This window comes from Scyliorhinus canicula, chromosome 7, assembly GCF_902713615.1.
Source record: "Scyliorhinus canicula chromosome 7, sScyCan1.1, whole genome shotgun sequence".
Classification (NCBI taxonomy): domain Eukaryota; kingdom Metazoa; phylum Chordata; class Chondrichthyes; order Carcharhiniformes; family Scyliorhinidae; genus Scyliorhinus; species Scyliorhinus canicula.
In genome coordinates, this window is record NC_052152.1 from 43883317 (window position 1) to 43904946 (window position 21630).

Here is a 21630-nt window from a genome sequence, read left to right on the forward strand (position 1 = left end):
AGTATACGTGTTTAGCACAGAGGGAAGGTATGTGGCCCATGAAGTCTTTCGGAGAGAAATTCAGTTTGTCTCAATTCATGTTTTTTTGGGAAAAGCGATTATTAAATCTGCATTCACTTCTAGGCAGTGCATTCCAGATCACAAATTCCGATTCCTCAAGCTGCCTCTGGTCCTTTGGCCAATCACGTAAAATCTACCTTGTGGTCAACAATCTTTCAGCCATTGCAAATGGCTTCTCTTCATAGAATCTTTTTTTTAAAATTAAGAGTACCCAATTATTTTTTTCCAATTAAGGGGCAATTTAGTGTGGCCAATCCACCTAACCTGCACATCTTTGAGTTGAGGGGGCGAAACGGGGAGAATGTGCAAACTCCACACGGACAGTGACCCAGAGCCGGGATCGAACCTGGGACCTCGGCGCTGTGAGACAGCAGTGCTAACCACTGTGCCACCGTGCTGCCCTTCATAGAATCTTTACTGTGCAGGAGGAGACCATTAGGCCCATCGAATCTGCACCAACCCTCCGAAAGAGGGTCTCTACCCAGGTCCACTCCCCTGCTCTATTCCCGTAACCTAGCCTACACACATGGGGCAATTTAGCATGGCCAATACAACTAACCTGCACATCTTTTGCACTGTGGGAGGAAACCAGAGCACTCAGAGGAAACCCACCAGACCCAGGAAGAACGTGCAAACTTAACACAGTCACCCAAAGCCAGAATTGAACCCGGGTCCCTGGCGCGGTGAAGCAGCAGCGTTAACTAAATCCTTCATGATTTTAAACACCTCTCAACTTCTCTGAACTAATTTAACAATTTAAACTCTGAAGTGTTTCCCTGATCCCCCATCTCGTATTTTAAAAAGAGAAGCAGATGCATTCTAATTACAACCAAAGTAATCAACTCACTGTTAAAAACATAGCTATGTTCCAATTCATTAACACTGTATGGATTCTCAAGAGTACCGACTATTTTTGATTTAGCCATTCTTTCTTATAAGATATTCTAAGTTATTTGACTGGAACTATTCAATTTGCCACATTTCATTTAATTTTAAACAAACAACTTACGTGTAAATAAAGGCCAAAAGAAAAAGTAACAACCCTGCAAGGTTGAAATAGTAAAAATTATACTGAGAACTTCCACTTTCAAAAGGGAACGGAAATTCAAAGAGATACTCGGAAACCTGGAACAAAGCCTAGGAAAGGTACATTTAAGAAAAATAATCTTTTATCTACTTATATGTATACTCTTGAAACCATCCCAATAGCTCCCTACTTAATTTTACAATTTTAAGACCCAAATTACTTCACCCATTGGACTAAAGCTACTTTTAGAAAGCGGCTCTTTTTACACATCATGATTTTCTGGCGCGTATTGAGGTTTATTGGGAGGTACCAATGGCATTCTTACAGCAGAACGGGGAGAGTTCTTGTCACTATTCCCAGAGGGAACATCATCATAGGCTTCACGGTTTGCAAAATCTCGCCCAGGAATTTTCTCTTCATTGTTCTCCTCCTCATATTCCTCCCTGTTCTCCTCCTCGTATTCCTCCCTGTAGCGTGGATCACTATAAAGCACCACATAAGGAACGTTACAGGAAAAGACAATGGTAAACAAAAAAAATGTTCAAGTTCCTGGCTTGCATTCTTTTTATTCTTTCACAGGGACATGGGCGTCACTGGCAAGGTCTCCATTTGTTGTCCATCCCTAATTGCCCTTGAACAAAGTGGCATGCTAGGCAGCTAAGTGTCAGCTACATTGTTGTGGGTGTGGAGTCACATGCAAGCCAGACTTTCAGATTTGATACATTTGTGAACCAGAACCAATAAGTTTCACAGTCCCCATTGCAGACAATAGCTTTTTAATTCCAGGTTTCATTCATCAACCCACTGTCCTGGTGGGATTTGAACCCATGTTCCCAGGGCATTAGTTTGGGCCTCTAGAATACAGATCCAGTGACATTACCACTAAGCCCCATCTCTTTTTGGCATCTTCTCTTTTTGGCATCCTCCAAGATGCAACGTGGCAGCTTGGGACTTCAGGTGATGGTGCCACTTTTAGGAGAATTTACAATTCCTTTTTATCTTACAAATGGATCAGTGGCCATCGGTGTCATTTCTTCAAGACAAGCACAATGCTTTCCCAACCTGCTGAGTCTGGCGCAAATTGCTAGACAGAGGGGGCTAGTCTTCACTTCAACAATTTCCCAACTACTAAGGGTCCCTAGGCTTCCCGGGCGCCTTCCAGTATTTAAAAGAAAACTCTGAAGCTTCTATCTCCAATTTACCGCACTTCGTTACTGCCAAGAGGAAGTGTAAACCAGAAACAAAAACATTTTAAAAATATTTGAACCGAGGCAGAGGACGAAGCCACAGCAATGTAGAAAGCTATAGCAAAGTCAAGCTCAATTTACATTTCTTTTTAAAAGCAACCCAAGTAGAGGAAAACAAAAGGAGCCGTGACGCACCCACTCCCCCACCGAGGAACAAAAGGCACTTCTTTCAGCACTTAAATAAGAGCTGTCACTCACATAAAGAAGCAAACAAGGAATAGCCAACACACTTCCCTCTTAGCAACTCTACCTGCAGTTTCAGTCACTTAGACCATAATAAAATTAGTGCCTATGCTAACAGCAGCCTATTACTCTACCAATATTCCGGCTAAAACAGCTGCCAGTCCCCTCACAACTAACCCAGTTCCTGGTACAAGAGCTGACTGATAGGGATGAACTCTGCTCCATAATAGATAACCTTAGCCCCCAACCTTTAGTTAGAGGCAGAAGGTAAAACTAGTTTCCAGAAAAATGCCAACACTTTGGTGCAAATGCATATTATGCCTGCCATATTTTTGGAGCCCATATTTTAGTGCCATTCACTCAAACAGCAGGGGATATATAACTCAACAGTTTGAAAACATTTTACAACTAGTTGAGCCCTTGAAGGATTTCAGCTATTTATGTCTCTGGGTGGCCAACTCTGGCAAAATATTTTCTCTTCCTTTTTTGAAAAAAAATAAATTTAGAGTACCCAATTATGTTTTTCCAATTACGGGGCAATTTAGCGTGGCCAATCCACCTACCCTGTACATCTTTGGGTTGTGGAAGTGAGACCCACACAAAACGTGGGGAGAACGTGCAAACTCCACATGGACAGTGACCCGGGGCCGGGATCAAACCCGGGTCCTCGGCGTTGTGAGGCGGGCAAAATATATTCTCACCTCCATCTGTTCCAATTGGTCAAACATTTAAAAATATTGGAAATAGGAATAAATTTAATTGTTTAAAGAAAACACGTTTTTTTTTAAAAAGCCTTATGATGGTCCAGCAGCTGTGATGCCTGAACATCAGTCAATTTGATTCACTCCGCACGATATCAAGAAATGGCTGAAGGCACTGGATGTTGCAACAGCTATGGGTCCTATCAATATTCTGGAAATAGTACTGAATATTAGTGCTCCAGAACTTGCTGCATCCCCAAGATCAGATGTTCCAACACTGACATTTACCGAGCAATGTGGAATATTGTCCAGGTACGCCCTGTACACAAGAAACAGGACAAATCCAACCTGGCCAATTACTATCCCATCAGTCTACTCTTGATTATTAGTCTAGGCCATCGTTTCATTAATGATCATCCTTCCATCATAAGGCCAGTGGTTTGCTGATGATTGGACAGTGTTCAGCTCCATTCACGACTCCTCAGATATTGAAGCAATCAATGTCCAAATGCAGCGGACGTCAGGTTGCGGCATGTAGGTGAAGGTTGCTTGTTTGGTGGCTCCTGCCATAGCAGTCTTTTTTAAGCATCTTTTTGCCCAGTTTCTGGGAAAATTTGTTTGAGGGAAGCTGCGACATTATAGAATGTGAAAAAACCGGAAAGAATACTAAGGGGAAAAGGTAGCGAGCGATGGTCCGCCGCTTAGCATGGTGGGGGGAGCAGTAGGAGGAAGCTTGGCCGGAGAGAGCCCGTCAAGTGATGCTGCGCCCATCAGAGCGGAGAAGATGGCTGAAGTGATGGCAGGAGAATTCGAGCGGTTGTTTTCAAAGCATTTTGAAAGGCATCAAATGGAGATGATGGCGTCGCTAAGGACATGGGTGGGTGAGACCCTTGCCCCAATGAGAAGAGTTGATGAGAACTTAGATGGCGGTGCAGGAGCAAGAGGAGAAAATGAAAGGGGTGGAGGACGCATTGTCGCGGCACAGTGACCAGTTCACCGCGATGGATGAGGAGCTGCGGAGGGTGGTCGAGATTAATAGAGGGCTGAGAGCCAAGGTAGAAGACCTGGAGAACAGGTTGTGAAGACATATTCGGAGGATTGATTTGATTTATTGTCACATGTACCGAAGTACAGGGAAAATTATTTTTCTGCGGCCGAGGGAATGTACAAAGTACGTACATAGTAGACAAAAGAATAATCAACAGACAACATTGGCAAATGGTACATCGACAAACAGTGATTGGTTACAGTGCGGAACAAGGGGCCAAGCAAAACAAACAAAGCAGATACATGAGCAAGAGCAGCATAGTGCTACGTGAATAGTGTTCTTGCAGGGAACAGATCAGTTAGACAGGGCCCACGAACCATGAGGGCGGTGATTGTCTGTTTTCACAATTTCCAAGTGAAGGAGAAAGTGCTGAGGTGGGTGAAGCAGAAGCGAGAGATGGAGTGGACGGCAACACTATACACATATACCAGGACTTGACGATAGAGCTTGCAAGGAGGTGGGCAGCCTTCGGTCGGGCCAAGGCGGTGTTGTACAAAGGTAATGTGTGGTTCGATGGGAGAGGAGCGGGCTTGTGCAGTATGGTTTGATTGAAGTATTGACTTTATGTTGATGTTTGCACATTTTTGCCTTTTTTTGTTGTTATTATCTGTAACTGTTTACAATGCCAAAAAATACCTCAATAAAATTGTTTGATTAAAAAAAAAGGTAATGTGTGGTTTGGCGTGGTCTACCCAGCGAAGCTGCGGGTCACGCACAACGGCAGCGACTGTTATTTTGAGACTTCGGCGGAAACATTTATGAAGGCAGAAGGCCTGGGACTGGACTGAATTTGGACTCTGGTTTTTGACTGAATTTTTCCTGGTTGTCCCTTTCCGTGTATGGTTAACATTTTTGTGTAATAGGGTTTTGGGCCGGGGTGGTTTGGGTTTTATGGTTGTTGGGTTTTGGGGGGGGGGGGGGGGGTTAGGACGCAGAATATGGAGAGTATGGAAGGGGTGGGCACGAGGGGCATTGGAGTTTGTGTTTTGTTTCCGATGTGGGTGAGAGGGTGGGGCTCTGGCAGTGGCCACCACGCTAGCAAAGGTATTGTTGGCTAGTGAACAGGAAGGAGGCAGGGGGAGGGACCACAAGTCGTTGGAACTTCTGTGGGCAGGTTTCTATGGGCCGATACTGGGTGAGGTGTTTTTAAGAGGAAGTGGTAGAGGGGTTGCTGGGAAGAGGGTTACTGTGATCGAACCAGGGCTGGTCCTGCCTGATAGGCTGGGCCTAGGAGGATGGTCATAGCGATTAGGAAGGGTGGAGTGGGCCCGAGAGCCCCCCGGTTAGAGTGGTGACGTGGAACATGAGAGAGTTGGGGGACCGGTGACGAGAGTGCAAGTTCAAAAGGCCTGAAGGTGGAGGTGATGGTGTTACAGGAGAATCATCTAAAGGACCAGATGAGGCTAAGGAAGGGCTGGGTAGGCCAGGTGTTCCATTCGGGCTTTGACAGTAAGGTCCAAGGGGTGGCGATACTGGTGCGTAAATGGGTGAAATTCCAGAGGCAGGTTAGTGATAGTGACAGGTGTGTTGGAAGGGACGCAAGTGGTGTTGCTTTACGTATACGGATTGATGCTGGGCTTGTGCGCTTGCTGGTCCCTTTGGCTGGGAGGGGGCACAACGCAATTCAGTGTTAATTGGTCCACTTAACAAGGCCCCCAAGGGCTTCACGCCCGCCAACTGATTCGGCGGGACCGCACTCGCCATCCCCCCGCTAACAAGGTCACGCAGCATTTGCACAGCCAACCCCACTCCGCGTGCAGCCATGCCAACAAGACGACCAGCCCCACGATTTGAAGACACGGACCTAGGGAGGCTCCTAGATGTCCTGTTCCCCCCGAGGGTCCCAGAGGGTGCTGCCTGGGACAATGTGGCAGAGACCATCAGCTCAGGAAGCGTGACCAGGAGGACTAGCCTCCAGTGCTGCAAGAGGTCAATGACCTACACAGGGTAGCACGGGTGAGTTGCCACCTACCACCCCCCGCCTCCCCTCACTGCGCCATCCCCCAAACGTTTCCACACTTATGCGAGCATCCCGCCCCAATCTCCATGAGGCTCCAACTGTCCCTTCAATTCCACCCCCCAGCCAACCCTTCCTTCACCACCACCACCACCCCCACCAATGTGAACTAAGCATGCAGTGAATGATGCCCTCTCTGTGTCTCTCCAGGAGAAGCTCCCTCACAAGTCTATCTCTGGTTTGGGAGTGAGCGCAGACCGGCGGAGGCCTGCCAGACATAAGGGGTGAAATTCTCCGACCCTGAATCAGCCAGGCCCGGCGAAAATCCCGCCCCCGCCGTGGCCGGAATTCTCCATCACCCGGGAATTGGCGGGGGCGGGAATCGCGCCGCGCCGATTGGCGTGCCCCCCGCGGTGATTCTCCTGGCCCGCGATGGGCCGAAGTCCCGCTGCTGAGAGGCCTCTCCCGCCGCTGTGGTTTCAACCACCTCTGGTGGTGGCAGGATTGGCGGCGCGAGCGGGCCCCCAGGGTCCTGGCAGGGCATGGGGCGATCGGACCCCGGGGGGGGGGGGTGCCCCTACGATGGTCAGGCCCGCGATCGGGGCCCACCGATTGGCGGGCAGGCCAGTGCCGTGGGGGCACTCTTTTTCTTCTGCTGCCGCCACGGCCTCCACCATGGCGGAGGCGGAAGAGACCCCCCCGACCACGCATGCGCTGGTGGTGACATCAGCGGCAGCTGAAGCACCGGCGCATGCACGAACCGGCGAAGGCCTTTCGGCCAGCCCTGACGCCGGGCGGCGGGCGTCAAAGGCCGTTGGCGCCGGTTTTGGCGCGGCACCTTTGGGGAGGCCCGACGCCGGAGTGGTTGGCGCCACTCTGCTACACCAGGACCCCCCGCCCCGACCTTTGAGGAATGGAACCTGGGAGGTAACAGGAGTGGCCAAGGACAGAGCGGAGGTTGGCGGAAACTGCAGAGGTGAGGATCCACCGGGCCCCCACCTAGAGGCCCCGTCAAATGTGAGTTGTTGCCTTACTGACTGACCCATCCCTCCCACTGACCACATCTCCATTCTCCTGCAAAACCTTCAGCCAATAACGCGCGGCCCATCTGGGGAGCCCCCCCCCCCCCCACCACACCCTCCCCCCACCCTCCCCTGCTTCTCACGAGACAACCGTGGAGAGCTCTGATGGAGACACGATCGATGCATCACAGTTGTCATCCCCACCCTCCACCAATGCAGATACACACACCTTGGTGGGTGCTAGAGGTCAGACTTCTGGGGCACAATCTGGTGAACACCACACAGTTGCTGATGCACATCAGGTGGAGGCAGGAACCCCCAGGCGAGGCAGCAATAGGTGGTCTACTGGATCCCAGAACCCACCTGGGTCCCAGCCAAATGCTGAGCTTATGGAACATAGCTAACCCAGAGCTGTAGAGGCGTTAGGGAATGGCCAGGACATTCAGAGGGAGATGTCAGCGACTCTCCAGCAGGTCCATAGCTGATTGGAAGAGACCCAGATCCTACGTGCAGGAGATGTTGCCAGCAATGAGTAGCACCGAGTCCAACACTGCTGGGATGGTGACCGCAGTGGAGAGCCTGGTGCACTAGGTCGGCACCATTAGGTGAAGGTGTCCAAGGAGTGATGCAGCCGGTGACGGCCATGGCCTTGGGCCTCGGCTGAATGACCGCCTCACTGACAGATGTGACCCAGTACCAAGCCAACCTTAATGAGGTTCTGCACGTCATATCCCGCTCTCAGATGGACATGGCTGAGGTGCTGCGGAGCTTGTCCCAGGTGAACATTGCCGGGTCACTGCAGAGCCTGTCGCAATCACGGAGCAACAACGCCGAGGGCGTCAACATCGCCCGGGGAGCCGCCAGGGTTGGCAGAGCCAGATGACACACGGGCAGCCAGGGCTCGACTAATCCAGACCCATCCCATGGAGTGACGACGGTGGCCACCAGCTCCCCCGAGTTCCACCCTCTGATGAGTCCGTATCTTGCAGTCAGCACACAGGACAGGGCACACGGCTGTGCACGTAGTGATGATGGACCAGGCCACGTCCTAAGTGAAGCGGGCGGGTACGAGGACCTCTTGGCTCTCAGACTTACTAGACCCTCGCTGCTACTGCCTGTCCTGCTGCCTCTGGCTGGTCCTCTGGTTTATCCTCCAGCCCCTGCTGTCCCGGCACCTCCTCATCGTCCTTGTCCTCCTCGGAGGTGGCCGCATGTTACTAATTGCCCATCTCCAGCTTGTCGTCCCACTGCTATGCCAGGGTGAGGACGACACAGCAGATCAAAGCAGGTAAACCTCCAGGCGATGTACTGCAGGCCATCACCAGAGCAATCGGGCATCGGAACCACATTTTGAGCAGTCCGATGCATCACTCAATGACAGCCTGAGTGGCCACATGAGCCTCGCTGTACCAGGTCTCCGCTCCGGTCTCCATACTGCCGGCATTAGCCAGATCCTCAGTGGGTACCCCTTCTCCCCCAAGAGCCAAACGGCAATCCTGCGGTAGGCCTCAGAGAGGCCGGGCTGTCTGACTTCCCCAGGGTGTAGCTGTCATGCACACTCCCTGGGAAGCATGCACACACATGCATGGTCTTTATGTGGTGGTCACACATGAGCTGTATGTTCAGAGAGTGGATCTCCTTCCTGTTAACTCCCAACTGGTCCAGTGTGTGCAAGGAAACATGCATGCAGTCTATCAGCCCCTGTGCCCGTGGCATCCTGGCGATGGCAGAGAATGTTGCTGCCCAGGCATTTTGTTGGACTTTGTCAATGTCAAAGTTGATAAAGTTTTAGCCTGCACAATCAGGGCACTCTGTTACCTGTCGGATGCACCTATACACTGTGGCCTGAGAGTTGCCACACAGGTCCCTGCTCGAGTACTGAAAGAATCCAGAGGCGTAAAAGTTCAGGGCTGCTGTGACCTTGACAGCCACAGAGAGCAGGTGTCCTCCAGGACATGACACAATATCATAGAATTTACAGTGCAGAAGGAGGCCATTCGGCCCATCGAGTCTGCACCGGCTCTTGGAAAGAGCATCCTACCCAAGCCCACACCCCTATCCCCATAACCCAGTAACCCCACCCAACACGAAGGGCAATTTAGGACACTAAAGGAAATTTAGCATGGCCAATCCACCTAACCTGCACATCTTTGGACTGTGGGAGGAAATCGGAGCACCCGGAGGAAACCCACGCAGACACGGGGAGGATGTGCAGACTCCGCACAGACAGTGACCCAAGCCGGGAATCGAACCTGGGACCCTGGAGCTGTGAAGCATTTGTGCTAACCACTATGCTACCGTGCTGCCCAAGTGCTGCACCGTCTCCCTGTCAAGGCAGAACCTTCTGTGGCACGTTCTGTCTGTCATCTGTTCAAACGACCCAGCAACTCCTGTATACCCTGGCCCTTCGCGGGGCTCCCCCTCTGGGTCTCACCCAGGCACGTGTGCTCCCCCTCTGGGTCTCACCCAGGCCCAGGGTGGAGTCGCACATGGGCCGCCACTTTGAGCCTCTGGAGACGCTGCTGGCACCGCCGTCACCGGCATCTGGCCGCGAGGCCTACCAGCAGCACAACTGGGGCCTGTTCTGTGGGATCCAGGAATACAGTCCTTTCATTCAATATCTCTAAGGAATTCGGAGAGGGTGTTAGACTGACAAACAGTGGTGGCTTTGACCCCAGAACTCTTCATTTCCCCCATTGATTCCCCTCCCCCATGCCCAGAATGCCCTGCCCACACACTCCCAGACTCAACCCTACACTCCAGACGCCTACACACAACTTCACCTGACCCGGCGCAGGTCCCCTCCCCGGAGCACTCACCCACCCTCCAGCCATGGACATGTCCCCGGAGGTGTGCCCCATCCCCTGGGTGTTTGGGTATTGGCTTCTGTAGTGTTCAGGCAGTGTCCAGGCATCACGGTCTGATTGGGTTGCTAGGCAATGCTTATGCTACATGGCCCGCCCACCCATGGGAATCCACTTGGGTTGTGTGAAGTGCTCACTTAACCACAATTGCCAATTCAGCAATAGCCTTCAGCCGCACGGCCAGAGGCCTCAGCAATCGGTAGGGGTACGGGTGGTCAGTGGGGCAGTCGAGCAGGGAGATGGGTTGCCCTGCAATGGGTACACACGATCTAAGGGTTGGCATGGTGAAGGTGTCCCTCGCCCCCTGCTGCGCACTGGAGCAGCAAGCGCAGCACCCCCGGGCTCTTTGCCGGTGAGCAAAGACGGCTACTCATCTCCTCGGCTACCCGCAGAAGCCTTCCCGCCAGGTTCACGTTTTTCAAAAGGAATACTAATCAGCGCCAGTGTGAGCACTTGCTTGGGGGGGGGGGGGGGGGGGGGGGGGGGGGGCTGAATGGCGGGAGGCCGTTGGATATGGGGTGGCTCTCGTAGATTGTATGGAAATAGGGTTGAAGTGGTGATAATTTGCTTCTTGCCACACTACGCCGGGATCCTGATTTTGCCTATGGGAGCAGGCCGATTGCATCGTTATCTGGCGCCTGGAGCAGTTCTTGTTTTCAGCTTCTCTCGCTATTCACCGGCCTCATTTCACTCGAACGAGAGCGCAGCGAGGTCGGAGAATCGTGCCCAGAGTATTCCTTGATCGTGATATCGGTCCATGCCCCGCACGGGGTGGATGTGGTCCTGAAGAACGTCCAGCCCAGAGACCGGCGTGGAGGCTAGATGTGGGCTTGTTGGCAGACCTGAATTTTGGCATCAGGATAGGGAAGGTGATTGAGGAGTATGTGGTGTTTAACCGAAACGGGGAGGTCTCGTTGTCGGTGGTTTGGGAGGTGTTAAAGGCGGTAGTGGGGGATGAGCTCATCTCATTCACAGCTAAGGTGGAAAAGGTGGCGCAGAAGGATCAGTAGATGGACGAGATTTAGGAGGTTAATAGAAGATATGCTGAGGATCTGGAGCCAGAGCTATTGGTGAGGAGGAAGGAGTTGCAGGCAAAGTTTGATCTCCTGTCCACGGGCAGGGCGGTTCGGCAGTTGAGGCAAGCATGGTGGGTTGCGTAAGAGTTTGGTGAGAAGGCCAGTCAATTGCTGGCAGGCTAGCTCCGTTGGCAGGCAGCTTAGAGGGGATCATGCGGATTAGGGATGGAACAGGTGGGGTGGTGGTGGCTCCGGAGAAGGTGAACAAGGCGTTCAAGGACTTTTATAGGGGCTTTCACAAGTTGAAGCCGCCGGAGGATGAGTCGGAGATTAGGGAGTTTCGGGAGCGACTGGAGTGGCTGGAGGTGGGAGAGGAGGAGGGGGGCCGGGGTGGAGGAAGTGAAGATAATGACAGGGAAGATGCAGTCGGCAAGGCACTGTGGTCGGATAGGTTCCCGGTGGAGTTTTATAAGGAGTTTAAGGATAAATTGGCGCCACTGATGGTGGGAATTTTGAGGATGCGATGGTAAAGAGCGGGTTGACAGATGATGAGGTAGGCATCTATTTCATTGTTACTTAAAAGGGGGAAGGTCTGCTGGAGTGTGGGTCGTATAGGTCCATTTCTCTACTGAATGTGTTGGCGGTGAGGCTGGAGGAGTGTCTTCCCACAGGATCAGACGAGGTTCGTTAAAGGCAGGCAGCTGTTGTTGAACGTGCGGCGACTGCTGAATGTGGCGCTCCCTCCATTAGAGGGGAGGCAGTTAGAGGTGGTGGTGACGTTTGATGCGGAGAAGGCGCCTGACAGAGAGGAGTGGAGTTGTTTGTTTGCGGTGCTGGAGAGGTTTGGGACTTGGGCCTACGTTTGTGGCTTGAATGAAATTATCCAAGGATCCAACAGCATGTATGCGGACGAATGACATAAATTCAGAGTACCTCCCACTAATCCAGGGAACAAGGCAGGGATGCCCCATGTCTCCCCCCTTCTGTTCACATTGGCGATTGGGCCCTTGGCTATGGCGCTGAGGGGTTCAGCCCTATTGACCTATTCAGGATAATGGGGGGGCTCATCGGTGATGGACATAATGAGGTCGATAGGGAAATTTGAGGCGCTTTCGGGGTATAAATTGAATTTAGGGAAGAGTATTTTGCGATGTCTTCTCCAGGTGTAGGGGTGGGAATGGAAGTGTTGCGATTTCGGGTTGCGCCAACTCACTTTAGAACTGGGCACAAATTCGGAAGCTAATTTTAACGAGATGGAGACAGTCTCCCTTTGTCGTTGACTGGCCGGGTGCAGGCTGTGTTTGTTCCAGTGTCTGCTGGTCTTTTCTCCAAAGTCATTCTTTCGAGGGGTGGATAGGCTGGTTTTGTTGTTTGTGTGGGCAGGGGAGTGAGGATAAGGAAGGCAGTGTTCCAAAGAGGGTGGCAGTCTGGGCTTGGCCCTTTTGAAATTGTTGAACTACTACTGGGCCGTGAATGTGGAGAAAGGAGACGGAGGTACTGTGGGCGCAGATGGAAGCAGGTTCTTGGAAAGGGTGGGGGGGGGGGGGGGGTTACAGGCTCTGGCCACGGCGCCACCACCATTCATCCGGGGGGGGGGGGGGGGAAAGAGGTATTTGGGTAACCCTGTAGTGGTAACTACGCTGAAGATTTGGGGGCAATTTCCCCAGCACTACAAGTTGAGGGCAGGGTTGAGGGTGATGCCTATAAGTGGAAATCACAGGTTTGAGCCAGGGAGGATAAGGTTCCAGGGATAGAATTTTATATTGAATTTACAGTGCAGAAGGAGGTTCTTCAGATCATAGAGTCTGCACCTGCCCTTTTGACAGATCGCCCCATTTAAGCCCTCACTTCCAACCTATCCCTGTAACCCAGTAACCCCACCTACCCTTTTTTGGACACTAAGGGCAATTTAGCATGGCCAATCCACCTAACCTGCACATCTTTGGACTGTGGGAGGAAACCGGAGCACCCGTAGGAAACCATGTAGACATAGAGAGGAAGTGAAAACTCTACACAGACAGTGACCCAAGCCAGGAATCAAACCTGGGACCCTGGAGCTGTGAGGCAGCAATGCTAACCACTGTGCTACCATGCTGCCCAAGAGGCGAATGGAGTAAAAGAGATGAAATATTTGTTTCTGGAGGGGAGATTTGGAGGAGCTGGGGGTGGAGTATGGGCTGCAGTGTGAGAGGGGCTTCAGGTATATGCAGGTGCAGAATTTTGCAAGAAAGGTTTTCCAGAGCTTCCCGGTGGCACGGTCCTCCTCATTGTTGGAGGAAGTGCTGTCGGTGAGGAGTGCTGGAGAGTGGAGTCGCCTCAGCGATCTACAGCAGGATTATGGAGGAGGACCAGGACTTTATGGAAGGGATTAAGACCAAGTGGGAGGAAGAGTTGGGGATGGGGCTGGATGAAGGATTATGGGGCGAAGTGCTGTGAAGTGTCAATGCCTCGATCTCGTGCGAGGCTGGGGTTGATTCAGTTAAGTCCCATATCGGCCGCAATTAATGAAGGAAAGGATGTGCTGGCTGTTGGGGGGTGGGTGGGGGAAAGAGGGTAGTTGCAAGTGGTGTGGGAGGGGCCAGCCAAGCATGTCTATTTGTTCTGATCCTGCCTGAAGTTGGAGAAATATTGGGGGTCGTTATTCAACACAATGCTCTAGGTTCTGCATGTGGAATTGGAGACAGGTCCCCTGGAGGCCTTATTCAGGGTGTCAGACCTGCCGGAGCTGCAGACAGGAGTGGGAGCAGGTTTTAGCCTTCACCTCATTGATTGCTTGCAGGCGCGTCCTGGTGAGGTGGAGATCAAATGCCTCGGTGTGGCTGGGGGAGCTAATGGAGTTCCTGTATTTGGGGAAGGTGAAAGTTGCTCTGAAAGGGGTGGATGAGGGGTTCCACCAGAGATAGGGGGCTTGTTTTTTTACATTGTGGTGACCTGGTTGCTGTTAAGGGGTAAGGGGAGCAGGGTGGTGAGTTGTTAAAATGTTGAAAATTTGAATTAAAATATTTCTCAAATAAAATGTCCAAATGCAGCATGACCTGGACAATATCCAGGCTTAGGGACAAGTGACAAATAACATTTGCGCTAAACAAATGCCAGATAATGACCATTTCCAACAAGAGAGGATCTAACTATCACCCATTGACACTCAATGGCATTATCACTAAAGCCCACAATTGACAGGCTTGGGTAGATTACCATTGATCAGAAACTGCATGGAATCAGCCAGATGAATACTGTGGCTACAAGAGCAGGTCAGAGATGAGGAATTCTGCAGCTAGTAACGCCTCGCGACTCTCCAAAGCATGTCCACCATTCACAAGTTAGAAGTGAGAAGGAATACTCTCCACTTGCCTGGATGAGTGAACGCCAACAACACTCAAGAAGCTCGACACCATACAAGATAAAAGCAGCCTGCTTGAAAGACACCTAGTCCACAAACATTCACTCCCTCCACCACCAATGCACAGTGGCCAACAGTGCATACCATCTCAAAGATGCACTGGACAAGCTCACCAAGGATCCTTAGACAGCACCTTCCAAGCCCACGACCACTACCAGCTAGAAGGACAAGCACTGATGGCTGGGAGCACCAGCACCTGGAACTTCTCCAAGTCACCCACCATCTTGACTGGAAACTAGATTTCCTTTCTTTCAGTATCACTGGGTGAGAATCTTGGAACTCTCTCCTTAAAAGCAGTGTGTGTGTGTGTGTGTATGTATTGACACCACATGGACTGCACTAGTTCAAGAAGGCAGTTCATCATCACCTTCTCAAGGGCAGTTAGGGTTGGCCATCAAATGCTGGTTTAGTCAGTGATGCCCATATCCTGTAAATTAAATTTAAAAAATTTACTCATTGGCTGCACCTGAGATTCCAGAACTATCCTGGAGGGATGACAACTGGACATGTCCCTCTTAAGTAAGGATATTGGTAGGTCTGAAAGAAAGTTATACGTTTCTATTTCATGTTCCTTTGGTTTGTATCTAGTATTTCATTTTAGAGCCACACTGCTAACAACAATGAGGACAGGGATAAAAACAGAAAATTCTGGAAAACATGAGGCAATATAACTAGCAAATTTGAATCAGGGCATCAGGCATGGCTGTCACATAGTGAGAAAGAGCGAGAACCAGCGAATATTTCAATTGATGACCTTTTGTCTTGAGGTTTCCTGTGAGCACCGTATTTTGTTTTTGATTGGGGACAGGGACAGAGTAACAATGTGTACATGGCTAACAATGCTTCTAACCCTGCCTGAGACTCCAATACAAATTTGTGAAGTTTAAGATTATATGAGGACCTGAACATAAAATCGAACAGACATGACTTTGGAACAACTTAACTATATGGAAGTCCATCAGGAACAACTCAGCCACGTAGTCCCTCAGATTGGCAGCATTCAACTTCAGTCAGTTTAGCTTTGAATTGCTGTTGCCATTTCTCTAAATCTTAAAAAAGTATTTTCAAGCAGATGTCCAACAATTAGGTTCTCCCCCATTCCCTAATTGAGATGTTAAACTGAGGTTCTAATTGCCTATGCAGGCCAATATTCGAGATTCCATGTCAGTTCCTTTTGAGAACAAGGAGTGTTACCGTTACCTATTGTAATTTCTACTTACTCCATTTCGTAATCTTCAGGTTCCTTTCCATTACGGCAACAGCAACAGTAAACAATGATGCCAAGAACTATTAAGGCAGCTATTATACCCCCAATAATTGCACCATAAAAGGCAAAGTTCATTGAGGCTAAAATAAAAGAAAAAAAAAGATTGGCACACAGGTTATAATTTTACTTTAAAAATTTCACACAAGTTTATTTTTACACAAATGTATATGCAAAGATCCCCTCTTGTTAAAATGTTTTGGAACTGTGTCTTTAATTGAAGACAAAAACAGGCGGTCATGTGACCCATTCTGTCGCCTGCTCGACAACAGGCCAAGGGTGGTCCAAATCGTGTTACTGGGGTGATGGTGGAAGGTATTCATGGTTGGAGACAATAGCAGCGTTCATGGAATTTACAATGGGTAGACTCAGTCTCCCAAATTCCCAGAAAGGTGTTGACAATGTCAGGCTGTAAACAGTTGTGCTTTAAACTGGCTACTTTTAGTCTCAAGATTAAAAAGTTAGCCTCACAAGGGTAGCTATTAGCAATTATTTCTACATACAAGGCCCATGTGGTTCACCAAGATGTAGAGGAAGCCATTATCAAGATCAGGTTTCCCAATAAAGCAATGAATATCAGGCAGCAGTAGGTCACAGGAAAGTGACTATTTTGGCTTTGTGGATTTCCACAATTGGATGCGAGAGGGACGGTCTCTAGTTGAAGAGATGTACCTTACGGCCATCTAATGATTCTGCCCTTGGCCAATCAGAATTAAGGTGAATCAATCTATATTACTGCTTGGTGAAATAGAGATTCAGGAACCCGCCAAAACTGTGGACTGTTTGCTGTCATGATTAATTGAATGGGGAGCGTGTGTGTGACAAGTACAGAAAGGGAATGTTCCTCTTTGTATTTTAAACTACAAGTTCCCTACAAAGTAGTGTTCAGTCAATGGTGCCTTTAGTCTTTTGGTACAGTAAAACCTGAAATCTTGTCATATCATTCTTTCAGCTATTGGAATGCTATCCAACCTTACATTTTATGTTATTCTTTGTTAACTGGTTGCCTTCCTCAGCACTGCATTTTCAAAACTGAAGCAATTTGGCAACATTAATTGGTGATGTGGAATTTCTGTCGAAGCCTACCCTTTCCTCATTGCAAAAGTAAATAGAGAGTGTACATGTGGACTCTTGGTGAATCGTGCTTCCTTCAGTATTAGTGATCAATAGAGGAATGCAGGAATATTGAAGCAAGTGGATGTTGATCACATTCCAACTCTCATCAATGCTCAACTTCTCAACTCCATTGCCATGGACAGCATTTCCCACATAGACCCTCCACTTTCCTGTTCATGCTCGGAACAGTGAGCAGTACCATGGGAAATCTACTATGGCACATTGCTTTTGTATGTCACAGTAATTGTCTAGCCCAATAATTTTATTTAGAATATTTATAGGTACAGGAAATGAAATCCGAAACGAAAAGGGGAACGCCACACTTTATTTTACATGCTAAAAACTTCTGACAATTGCAATACAATCAAAATTAAACAAAATTATATTGGCTTATCTTAACCATGGTACTTACGATAAGTTACTGCTAAGGTTATGTTACAGGAGGCTGATTGGATTTTATTACGAGCTGTGCATATGAAGTAGCCAGATGTAGCAGCTGTAAGATTTTTTAGTAATAGCCCATCTGGTTCTGAGGGGAGAAAAAATATAATAAGTTTTGGAAGCTTCAGTTGTCTTCCCACTGAACTTAAATAAAAAAGGTGCCAAAAGTATTAGAGTATTTGGTGATCCCCACCAAATAGATTTGTTATGCTTGAAGAGCTCTGACAATACTCAGATAGACGAACAAACAAAACACGATTTGTTTCCAAGTTGCACAATTCAGCGGGCTAAAGTTACAGCGCATTTAGCGGGTTTTTTTCTCGGAGGCAAACATCCCGCTATCCAATGACACTTTACCTTTTTTTTTAACCCTCGGGGAGTTTCTCCCCACCAAGGGATTTCCTGCTGCCGTGCTTCCTAGATCAAGGCGCCATTTTGTCCAGCAGCCCCAAATTCCACCCCCCTCTTAACGTTGGGGGAGTCCCCGGGATCTTTCCCATCCATCACCCCCCCCCCCCTTCTCCCGGCTTGGCATAGCCGCCTCCGGCCTGACCTCTGGCAGCTGTGCCAGGGTGCCAGGCTGCCCTGTCCCCAACCACCCGGAGGGAAGGTCCTCCAAGAGCCTGGAAGAACCCCCCCCCACCACCACCACGTGCCGCATTTATGGAAACCAGTACTAAACGGACCCAGGGCGAGGTCTCCCAGGCACGGTTGGTGGTACTGGGTAAATCCGGCTTCTGGATATTTAAATGAGCCATTAGGCCCATATAAATATTCAGATCTGCATCTCGTCCAGCAAGGGCAAGATCCAGATCGTGCCAGGTCGGGTGACTCACGATCGGCACAGCCAGGAGCCCAATTTGGGGCTCATGCATGATTCACCCATTGCGCCCGGTGTCTGCGTGGGTTTACTCAGGGTGCTCCGGTTTCCTCCCACAGTCCAAAGACGTGCAGATTAGGTGGATTGGCCATGCTAAATTACCCATGTCCAAAATGTTAGGAGGGGTTGTTGGGTTAGGGGGATAGGGTGGAAGTGAGGGCTTAAGTGGGTCGGTGCAGACTCGATGGGCCGAATGGCCTCCTTCTGCACTGTATGTTTTATGTCTATGTAAATAGTGGGAGTTGAGCTATAAGTAGAGATCCAGAGGCAGTAGCAATACAGGGTGATTTCAACCATTTCATCAGATAGAATTAAGTAACTCACATGGCCAAAATTAATAATACATCTTAGAATGTATTCAGAGCACTTCCTGGATCAATTTGTTGCTAGGCTACGCCGGTCCTATTGCGAGTCACCCGACTCGCTCCGCCTGGTGCAATCTGGATATCGCCCTCACTGGGCGAGATCCGGATCTGCATATTTAAATTAGTCTAATGGCTGTTTAGTACTAGTCCACACAAATGTGGACAAGGCATGACGGCACCTCGGAGGGGTCTTGCAGGGCATTGGAGACCCATAGGTGGTCAGGCTGGGCAGGGTGGTATCCTGGCACACACCACCTCGGAACCTTGGCACTGCTAGCCTGGCAGTGCCAAGGTGCTCAGATGTCAGACTTTGCCAATTGCAGGGGGGGTTCCCACAAGAATATGGGGGGTGGGGAGTGGCAAAGATCGGGGCTGTTGATCACAGCGGCACCCAGATCTTGGATCAGGTGTTCTTGCTCGTCAGCAGAAAATCTCCGATACTGCCATGACGGGGAGAAATTCCCCAAGGTCAAAAGAAAGGCAAAATGCTTTTCCTGGCACTGTAGCTGCCCAGAAGCATCCTGCTTGCTAAATTCGCCCTAAATCAGAATTGCCCACTGACTTGTGTCTGAAGAGTGTACAAAATATATATATTCCAAAGCATGGAGATTGATGGATCAATAGAAAGATTACAATCAACCAAGTTTAAAAGGGAGACATACTAAGACACGGACCACTGTGCACCAGAATAAATAGCAAACTGTTCCGTCTGGATTTTATAAACTGTCAGCTCAGTTAATTAAAATCAGGTTACTCAGATGGTGGACCAGGCATGGATTAAAACAGCTTTAAATGGATTTACCGCAACAACAAAAAAGGTGTTTTTAATCAAATGGCACCAAGTTACCACACTAAAATACATGCAGAATTTCAAACTTTAAAAAAAAATTCCATCCTAAATTGTGCTGGTTCATGAAAGATTTTACAAGTTGGCAATATGCAAATGATTTGAACACAATTATGGCACCTGGGCCACCCATTACACCCAATGTGGAAATTGCCCATCATGTTTAACATAAAATCGACCTGTAGATATAAAGACAGGACATAAATATGTGACAGCTGTCCGTATAAAAACCAATTTTGACAAAGAACCAGAAGTTAGTTTTTAAATGCCAATGGTGGAAATATTCATTACACAGATGTGATCTTACGAGTGGCCACAATATAGATCTAATTTATAACAATAGATATTTTTAACTGGCTAAAATAACTCAAAAACACTGGCATTGAATTAGAGTCAAGAGTCCTACAATGCAAAAAAAGATCCTTCAACCCATCAAGTCTGCACCAACAATAACTACTCCTAATCTTGCGCCACTCCCATTTACCAGCACTTGTCCCACATCAAAGAACAAAGAAAAGTACAGCACAGGAACAGGCCCTTCGGCCCTCCAAGGTTGCCTCAAGTTGCCTCTCAACCTCCTCCTTTCCAGTGAGAATAAACCAAGTTTATTCAATATCTCCTCATAGCTAATGCCCTCCATACCAGGCAACATCCTGGTAAATCTCTTCTGCACCCTCTCTAAAGCCTCCACATCCTTCTGGTAGTGTGACGACCAGAATTGAACACTATACTCCAAGTGTGGCCTAACTACAGCTGCAACATGACTTGCCAATTCTTATACTCAATGCCCCGGCCAATGAAGGCAAGCATGCCGTATGCCTTCTTGACTATCTTTTCCACCTGTGTTGCCCCTTTCAGTGACCTGTGGACATGTACACCTAGATCTCTCGGACTGTCAATACTTGAGGGTTCTACCATTCACTGTATATTCCCTACCTGTATTAGACCTTCCAAAATACATTACCTCACATTTGTCCGGATTAAACTCCATCTGCCATCTCTCCGCCCAAGTCTCCAAACGATCTAAATCCTGCTGTATCCTCTGACAGTCCTCATCGCTATCTGCAATTCCACTAACGTTGGTGTCGTCTGCAAACTTACTAATCAGACCAGTTACATTTTCCTCCAAATCATTTCATATATACTATGAACAGCAAAGGTCCCAGCAGTGATCCCTGCAGAACACCACTAATCACAGCCCTCCAATTAGAAAAGCACCCTTCCATTGCTACTCTCTGCCTTCTATGACCTAGCCAGTTCTGTATCCATCTTGCCAGCTCACCTCTGATCCCGTGTGACTTCACCTTTTGTACCAGTCTGCCATGAGGGACCTTGTCAAAGGCCTTACCGAAGTCCATATAGACAAAATTCACTGCCCTACCTGCATCAACCATCTTTGTGACCTCCTCGAAAAACTCTATCAAGTTCGTAAGACATGACCTCCCCTTCACAAAACCATGCTGCCTCTTGCTAATACGACCACTTGCTTCCAAATGGGAGTAGATCCTGTCTCGAAGAATTCTCTCCAGTAATTCCCCTACCACTGACGCAAGGCTCACCGGCCTGTAGTTCCCTGGGTTATCCTTGCTACCCTTCTTAAATAAAGGAACAACATTGGCTATTCTCCAGTTCCAGTATTGTGGGCAGCAGGGTAGCATGGTGGTTAGCATAAATGCTTCACAGCTCCAGGGTCCCAGGTTAGATTCCCGGCTGGGTCACTGTCTGTGTGGAGTCTGCACGTCCTCCCCCTGTGTGCGTGGGTTTCCTCCGGGTGCTCCGGTTTCCTCCCACAGTCCAAAGATGTGCGGGTTAGGTGGATTGGCCATGCTAAATTGCCCGTAGTGTCCTAATAAAAGTAAGGTTAAGGGGGGGGTTGTTGGGTTATGGGTATGGGGTGGATACGTGGGTTTGAGTGGGGTGATCATGGCTCGGCGCAACACTGAGGGCCGAAGGGCCTGTTCTGTGCTGTACTGTTCTATGTTCTCCAGGACATCACCTGAAGACAGTGAGGTTTCAAAGATTTCTGTCAAGGCCTCAGCAATTTCCTCTCTTGCCTCCATGAATGTGATTGTGCTTCAAGTGCTCATCCAAGTGCTTTAACGGTTGTCAGGTTCCAGCCTCCACCATCTTCCCAGACACCACCCTCTGAGCGAATTTATTTTTCTCAAATTCCACTTGGAATCTCCTGCCCC

General features: G+C 49.2%; 1 protein-coding gene across 1 annotated transcript in view; it reads right to left on the bottom strand.

Moving 5' to 3' along the window:
* Positions 1–701: 701 nt before the first annotated feature.
* Positions 702–21630, bottom strand: part of LOC119968911 (cell surface A33 antigen-like) — a 56417-nt gene continuing 35488 nt past the window's right edge. The window contains exons 5-7 of the mRNA XM_038801891.1: positions 17318–17434; positions 15746–15872; positions 702–1569 (exon numbers count right to left, since the gene is read on the bottom strand). Of these exons, the coding sequence (XP_038657819.1) occupies positions 1350–1569; positions 15746–15872; positions 17318–17434 (464 nt within the window). The 3' untranslated portion in view covers positions 702–1349. The remainder of the gene's footprint in view (positions 1570–15745; positions 15873–17317; positions 17435–21630) is intronic.